This window comes from Mauremys reevesii, unplaced genomic scaffold (genome assembly GCF_016161935.1).
Source record: "Mauremys reevesii isolate NIE-2019 unplaced genomic scaffold, ASM1616193v1 Contig8, whole genome shotgun sequence".
NCBI lineage: Eukaryota > Metazoa > Chordata > Testudines > Geoemydidae > Mauremys > Mauremys reevesii.
Window position 1 is genome coordinate 357,018 of NW_024100895.1, and position 7,390 is coordinate 364,407.

Sequence of the window (7,390 nt, forward strand, 5' to 3'; positions counted from 1 at the left end):
GGGCACAGATAAGCACATTCCCGGCCCTGGGTTGCTTACATCCAACGGGAACTGGTACAGATGCAGGGGCTGGAGAGCAAAGCAGAATTAGCTTTGTATTGTTATCATTTCGCTAATTTTTCTAGCTATGGAACTGTGGAATTCCTGCGCTGGATCAGATCAATGGGCCCATCTACCCCGGCATCCCGTCTCTGACAGTGACCAGCACCAGCTACTCCAGAGATGGGGCAAAAGCCCTACACGGATGGGCTGCCCTGCCCTCAGGGGATGAGTCCCCACTCCTCAGCCATATCAGATTGGGTCTGAGAGTTTACATGCCCAATCAATTGATGTTTGATCCTATCTAGTGTCACTCTGGATTGTCTCACTGTCCATAAAAATCTCCCACCCTTTGGGGGATCCCGCTGAGCTCCTGGCCCCAGTGAGGTCTTGTGGTAATGAGTTCCATAGTCTAACTATAGGAGAGTCCTAGTGGCTAGAGCACTGAACTGGGACTCAGGAAACCTGGCTTCTATACCTGGCTCTGCTGGGTGACGTTAGCCAGTCAGAGCCCCTCTCTGTGCCTCAGTTTCCCCCTCTGTATGAGGGGAATAATGAGCCTGACTCCTTTGTACAATGCGTCGAGAGCTGCTGAGGAGACAAGCTAACCCTTATTGTTTTCAAGTCCCCTCTTATTCGCCTCCTATTATTAATTATTCTCTCTCTCGCTGGGGTGCCAGCAGGCTGCAGTCCTGGCTCAGGGCTGTGCAGAGAGACAGACGGGGGGGGAGGCACAAGGACGCAGGGAGGCTCTGCGTTGGGGGCACCCCACTGGCCAGGCACCCACTGGCCCAGCCCGGACAGAGGTCTAACGAGCGCCTGTGGCTGGAAGTTGAAGCTGGAGAAATTCTGACTGGAAATAAGGTGCGAATTTCTACCCCAGTGGCACTAATGACTGGGACAAGATGCCCAGGCAGTTTGAAACCAGTTCCATTTAGTCTGGTTGGAAATTTGAATTGAGACTGAAACCTGAACAGTCACGTTCAGAGCTCAGAGGTGATAAAAGGCTCGTCCCTGAAAGCACACAGCAGGTTTGACAGTAGGAATGACGCCTCGTCTCCTCACATCGCTGCGTTTGTGCTGCCAGCAGCTGGCGCCCGGCACGTTCCTTTCGGCCACATTGGCCAACCTGGCCATGTCACATTCTGATTTATAACCAACAGTAAATCACCCTCAGCCCCAAGGCTGCTGCTTATTGGTGTCTTACCATGTCTAGAGCGTGGGGCCAAGACTTAGCGCCGAATGGCCTTCCTGGTGAAACCGTACGGTGCACCTTCACCCTCACGGCCTCGCCCTTCACGCACTGGAAACTCCAACACCCTCTCCCCTCCGAGTTCAGCTCCTGGGGGAAACACTGGCACTGCCGGCCACGTCTGCAGACCCTGGCTCTGCTCGGCCCTGGGTTTTGTTTTGCTGTGTGGACATCCCAAAGAGATCAGCTCTGGTTCAGCCAGGAGTGAACCCGGAGCAGGGCCCTGGCCTGTGCTCTACAGGGGTGAATCCGAAGCAGGGGCTATCTGGGGTGAATTCGGAGCAGGCCCCGGCCTGTCTATACAGGGGTGAATCCGGAGCAGGGGCTATCTGGGGTGAATCCGAAGCAGGGCCCTGGCCTGTCTATACAGGGGTGAATCCTGAACAGGGGCTATCTAGGGTGAATCTGGAGCAGGGCTCTGGCCTGTCTATACTGGGGTGAATTCGGAGCAGGGCCCTGGCCTGTCTATACAGGTGTGAATCCGGAGCAGGGTTCTAACTGTCTAGACAGGAGTCAGACCAGATGCTCGCAATGGTCCCTCCTGGCCTCGGATTCTCCCACGTGTCCCCATCCCGGCCGCCCATCTGCGCTCCCGGGACCTCCGCTGCGGGCGTCTCCCCGGTAACAGGTGACAAGCGGTGTCGGGGCCCACCCATTGGCCAGGAGGCGGCGGGGCGCGCGCGGATTGGCCGGCAGCCGGCCGGGGATGCCCCGGGAGCCCGGGCCGGGAGCAGAGGCAGCCCGGCGGGGATGGAGGCGCCCGGCTGCTGGGGGCTGCTGCTGGCCCTGGGGCTGCTGCGGGGGGCGGCGGCCACCGCCGCGACAGAGGGTAGGAGCTGCCCACGGGCGTTACTGGCGGGCGGGGCCATTGCACGGCCAGTGTGTGTGTGTGCGTGTGTGTCACCGTGTGTGTGCATGCACGGGGATTGTGTGAGTGCGGCTGTGTGTGCACGCGGGGGTTGTGTAGGTATGGTCGGGGATTGTATGTGTGGTTGTGTGTGTGCACAAGGGGATTGTATGTGGGGTTGTGTGTGCATGCTCGGAGATTGTGTGAGTGCGGCTGTGTGTGCACACGGGGGTTGTGTAGGCATGGTCGGGGATTGTATGTGTGGTTGTGTGTGCATGCACGGGGATTGTGTGAGTGCGGCTGTGTGTGCACACGGGGGTTGTGTAGGCATGGTCGGGGATTGTATGTGTGGTTGTATGTGTGCACAAGGGGATTGTATGTGGGGTCGTGTGTGCATGCTCGGAGATTGTGTGAGTGCGGCTGTGTGTGCACACGGGGGTTGTGTGGGCATGGTCGGGGATTGTGCATGTGGTTTACGAGGGGATTGTGTGCACGTAAAGATTGTGTGTCTGTGGAGAAGGGGACTGTCTGTGTGTATGTACAGGGGGACTGTGTCTGAGAATGCTTGTGTGTGCACATGGGGACAGTGTGTGGGATTGTGTCTGTACAGGTGCATGGATGTATCTCGGGGGAGTGTGTGTTTTTGCATGGGGGTGCAAGTGTGTCGGGGTTGTGTTAGTGTGTGTGGAATTGGGCGTGCATGGAGATTGTGTGTAAATAGGGTGTGTTATACTGTGTGTGGTGAGAGCAAGCACTTCCCAGGGGTTAGCCAGGCCCTGCCTGAGTGTGTGTGGGGAGGAAGCTGTCCCTGCTCTGTCGCTGTGTGTCCGTGTCCTATGTTGTGTTCATGGGTATTGCTGGGTGCATGGGGTTGCAGGCTGTGTAACCATGTAAATGGGAGTGTGGCGTGGCAGTCGATTTTGTGTGTGTGTGTGATTGTGCACAAGGGAGTGCAGAGTGTGGAGGGGTTGGCTGTGTGTGATTGTGTAGGTGTGCAGTGTGGGGTCAGGGTTGGGGGGCTTGTGGTGTGTTTTGTCACTGTGCACATGCAGACTGTGTGTGTATATAGGGTATTTAATGCATGAGTGTGGCTGTGTGTGCAGGGTGTGGAGTGTGGGTGTATGGGAAGAGTGTGCTTACACATGGGTTGTAATGTGTATTTGTGTGTCAGGGATAGCAGCACTGTGTGGTGGGGGGCTGTGTGTGTACAGGGGCTGCAGTGTGAGGGTGAACGGACTGTGTGTGCAAAGGAACGTGTGTTTAGGGACTGTCGTGATTCTGGGTGTGTGTGACTGTGCTTGCATGTAAGTGAGGACTGTGTGTATAGGGTGGGTGTGCCTGTGTGCACGAGGCGTGTGCACAGAAAACAGGGCACTGTGTGCGCAGTGTGTGTGACAGTGTGTGTGCAGGGGATGATGAGTGTGTGTGTGCAGGGTGGGTGTGTGCGCCCAGCGCGTGCGTGCCCCGTTGTGACCCCGGTCGGTGTCTCTCTCCCGCAGCGCCCACGGCCCACGTCCTGTCCCGTGTGCTGTTCTGCCAGCCCGACCGCCCCTCGCTGGGCCTGGCCGACACCTTCGACGGGGACCAGCTGTTCTCGTTCGACTTCCCGGGGGCGCGCTGGGAGCCCCGGCTGCCCGACTTCCAGCCCTGGCTGGGCGCCCAGGAGAGCAAGGGGCAGATCCGCAACGACTCCAGTCTGTGCCGGCAACTGCTCTCGGCGATCACCAACATCACCACGGGCGTGCTGCCCGAGGCCAGAGGTACCCGGCGCCTGGTCTCCCCCAGCGCCCGTGTCCCCTCCCCACGGCACCCCCAGCTATCCCTGATACTGCCCCTGCCCGAGGCCAGAGGTACCCGGCGCCCGGTCTCCCCCAGTGCCCGTGTCTCCTCCCACGGCACCACCGGCGATCACTGATACTGCCCCTGCCCGAGGTACCCGGCGCCCGGTCTCCCCCAGTGCCCACGTCCCCCCCAGCACCTGTGTCCACTCCCACGGCACCCTCGGCGATCCCTGATACTGCCCCTGCCCGAGGCCAGAGGTACCCGGCGCCCGGTCTCCCCCAGCGCCCGTGTCTCCCCCAGCGCCCGTGTCTCCCCCAGTGCCCGTGTCCCCTCCCACGGCACCCACGGCGATCCCTGATACTGCCCTGCCCCTGCCCGAGGCCCCTGACCCCCAGTGCCTGTGTCTCCCCCAGCGCCCACGGGCCCCCCCACGACTCCCCAGCACCCAGCGATCATTGATACTGTCCTGCCTGAGGCCAAGGTGCCCACACCCCAGGGGCAGCTCCAGACCGCGGGGGGCGCTCGGCAGGTCGCCGGGAGGGCGGGCCTGCGGGAGGTCCACTGGAGCCGCGGGACGGGCGACCGGCAGAGCGCCCCCCTCCCGCGACGTGCCGCCCTGCTTGGGCGGCGAAATGTCTAGAGCCGCCCCCACACACCCCCTCCCCGTGGCACCCCAGTGTCTGTGCACCCAGGCCCTTCACCCCACAGCACCCCCTGCACAGGTGCCCAAGCCGCTTACGGTGGTGCCCCCTCCCTGCCCACCTCCCCCCAGCAACCCCAGCCCCCTTCCCAGCCCCCAGCACCGCCCCTCCTCCTCCCCACATACCCCAGTGCTCCAGCCCCCACAGGCCCCCCCTTACCATCTCCCCTCTCCCCGCAGGCACCCCCATGGCCAACGTGTTCACAGCCGAGCCCCTGGAGCTGGGAAAACCCAACACCCTGATCTGCCAGGTGGGCAACCTCTTCCCGGCCTCGGTGACCGTGTCGTGGCAGCGGCTGGGGGAGCCGGTGAGCCAGGGGGTCAACACCACGCGGTACTACCCCACCGAGGACCTGGGCTTCCTGCTCTTCTCCTACCTGGAGTTCACCCCGCAGGAGGGGGACGTCTACACCTGCACCATCACGCGGCCCAGGGACCGCTTCTCCACCGTGGCCTACTGGGGTGAGAGACCCCCCGATCCGCTTCCCAGTCCACCCCCTGCTGCACCCCGATCCTCACCGCTGAACCCCATTCCTCCCCCATCCTTCTATCCCTCCCCCACGTCTCCCCACCTGCACCATCACGCGGCCCAGGGACCGCTTCTCCACCGTGGCCTACTGGGGTGAGAGACCCCCTGATCCGCTTCCCGGTCCTCCCTGCTGCACCCCGATCCGCCCCGCTGAACCCCGTTCTTCCCCTGCACCCGTTCCTCCCCATCCTTCTATCCCTCCCCACGTCTCCCCACCTGCACCATCACGCGCCCAGGGACCGCTTCTCCACCATAGCCTACTGGGGTGAGAGACCCCGATCCACTCCCGGTCTGCCCCTGCACCCCGATCCTCCCCCATCCTTCTATCCCTCCCCCACGTCTCCCCACCTGCACCATCACGCGCCCAGGGACCGCTTCTCCACCGTGGCCTACTGGGGTGAGAGACCCCGATCCACTCCCGGTCTGCCCCTGCACCCGATCCTCCCCCATCCTTCTATCCCTCCCCCACGTCTCCCCACCTGCACCATCACGCGGCCCAGGGACCGCTTCTCCACCGTGGCCTACTGGGGTGAGGGAGCCCCTGATCCACTCCCCGATCCGCCTCCTGCTGCACCCTGTTCCTCCCCCATCCTTGGATCCCTCCCCCATGTCTCCCCACCTGCACCATCACGTGGCCCAGGGATCGCTTCTCCACCATGGCCTACTGGGGTGAGGGAGCCCCCCGATCCGCTTCCTGATCCGCCCTGCTGCACCCCGATCCTCCCCGCTGAACCCGGTTCCTCCCCCCTCCTTCTAACCCACCCCTGCACGTCTCCCCACCAGCACCGTCCTGCAGCCCAGGGACCTCTTCTCCACCGTGGCCTACTGGGGTGAGAGACCCCCCTGATCCACTCCCCGATCTGCCCCCTGCATCCTGCTTCTCCCTGCTGCACCCCGTTCCTCCCACATCCTTGTATCCCTCTCCCATGTCTCCCCCCCTGCCCATCACGCGGCCCAGTGACTGCTTCTCCACCGTAGCCTACTGGGGTAAGAGATACCCCCAATCCATCCCCTGCACCCCGTTCCTCCCCCATCCTTGTATCCCTCCCCTGCACATCTCCCCACCTGCACCATCACGCAGCCTGGGGACTGCTTCTCCACCACGGCCCACTGGGGTAGGAGATTTCCCCCCTGCACTTAATTCAAGCCCCCCCAAACTCGATCCCCTCCATACCCAATCCCCCTCCACCTGACCCTGCATCTCCCCAGCTCCCCCCGCTACTGGGATCCCTCTCTGATTCCCCGCCCTTGGCCTGTGCGCACCCCCCTGCTGCCAGGAGCCCCCCGCAATCTCCCTGGTAGCTCTGGCCTCACCCTGTATCCCCCTCCCCCCGCCGTTGTGTCTCCAGTGCCCCAGAACCCCGTCCCCTCGGAGCTGCTGGAGAACGCGCTGTGCGGCCTGGCCATCGCCCTGGGCATCTTCTTCATGGTCACCGGGATCGTCCTCCTCCTCAAATCCCGCAGGCCCAGCCCCACAGGTACTGCAGGGCGCTGCCCCAGCTGGGGGTGGGGGGAGTCTAGTGGGTTAGAGCAGGGGGGTCTGGGGGCCAGGACTCCTGGGTTCCATCCCTGGCTTGGGGGAACATCTGGTGGGTTAGAGCAGGGGGGTCTGGGGGCCAGGACTCCTGGGTTCCATCCCTGGCTTGGGGGTGCATCTGGTGGGTTAGAACGGGGTGGGGGGGCTGGGAGTCAGGACTCCTGGGTTCCATCCCTGGCTTGGGGGTGCACCTAGTGGGTTAGAGCAGGGGGGTGGGGGGGGAGCTGGGAGCCAAGACTCCTGGGTTCTATCCCTGGCTCTGAGGGGAAGGGGGGCGTCTGCTGGATTACAGAGGGAGGCTGGGCACCAGGACTCCTGGGTTCTATCCCTTCCATTGAATCTCCTTGTTCTGTGTTTTCACCCTCAGAGTGAACTCCGAGTGGCTGGAAACGCCTGAAGAACTGTGAGGAGACGCCCCGAACCCCTCCCCATTCCAGCCCCCCCAGCCCTTGGGAACTGTGGGAAAGGCAGTTCCTGGAACCAGCTGCAGTCAGCACGGTGCTGAGACCGGACACACTCACTACACACGGGCCACGTCCGTGGGAACCTGGTGCCTCTCCTCCGGGGGTGCCACGCTCTGCCCCCTCCTGCATTCCAGCCATGCAGCGTGCCTGGGGCAGACTCCCACTCCCGGTCTGTGCCAGGGGTCGCCCCACACCGGCGTATCGGTGCCTTATCCAGCCTCCTGCTAATAAAGGTCTATT

At 62.6% G+C, this 7,390-nt stretch overlaps 1 protein-coding gene across 1 annotated transcript; it reads left to right on the forward strand.

Moving 5' to 3' along the window:
- The first annotated feature begins 2,005 nt into the window (after nucleotides 1–2,005).
- On the forward strand, nucleotides 2,006–7,390 carry LOC120394837 (class II histocompatibility antigen, M alpha chain-like). Its single transcript, XM_039518997.1, has 5 exons — nucleotides 2,006–2,120; nucleotides 3,638–3,898; nucleotides 4,801–5,082; nucleotides 6,499–6,627; nucleotides 7,054–7,390. Exons 1-5 carry the CDS (start codon nucleotides 2,042–2,044, stop codon nucleotides 7,056–7,058), a joined length of 756 nt encoding a protein of 251 aa, XP_039374931.1. The 5' UTR covers nucleotides 2,006–2,041; the 3' UTR covers nucleotides 7,059–7,390.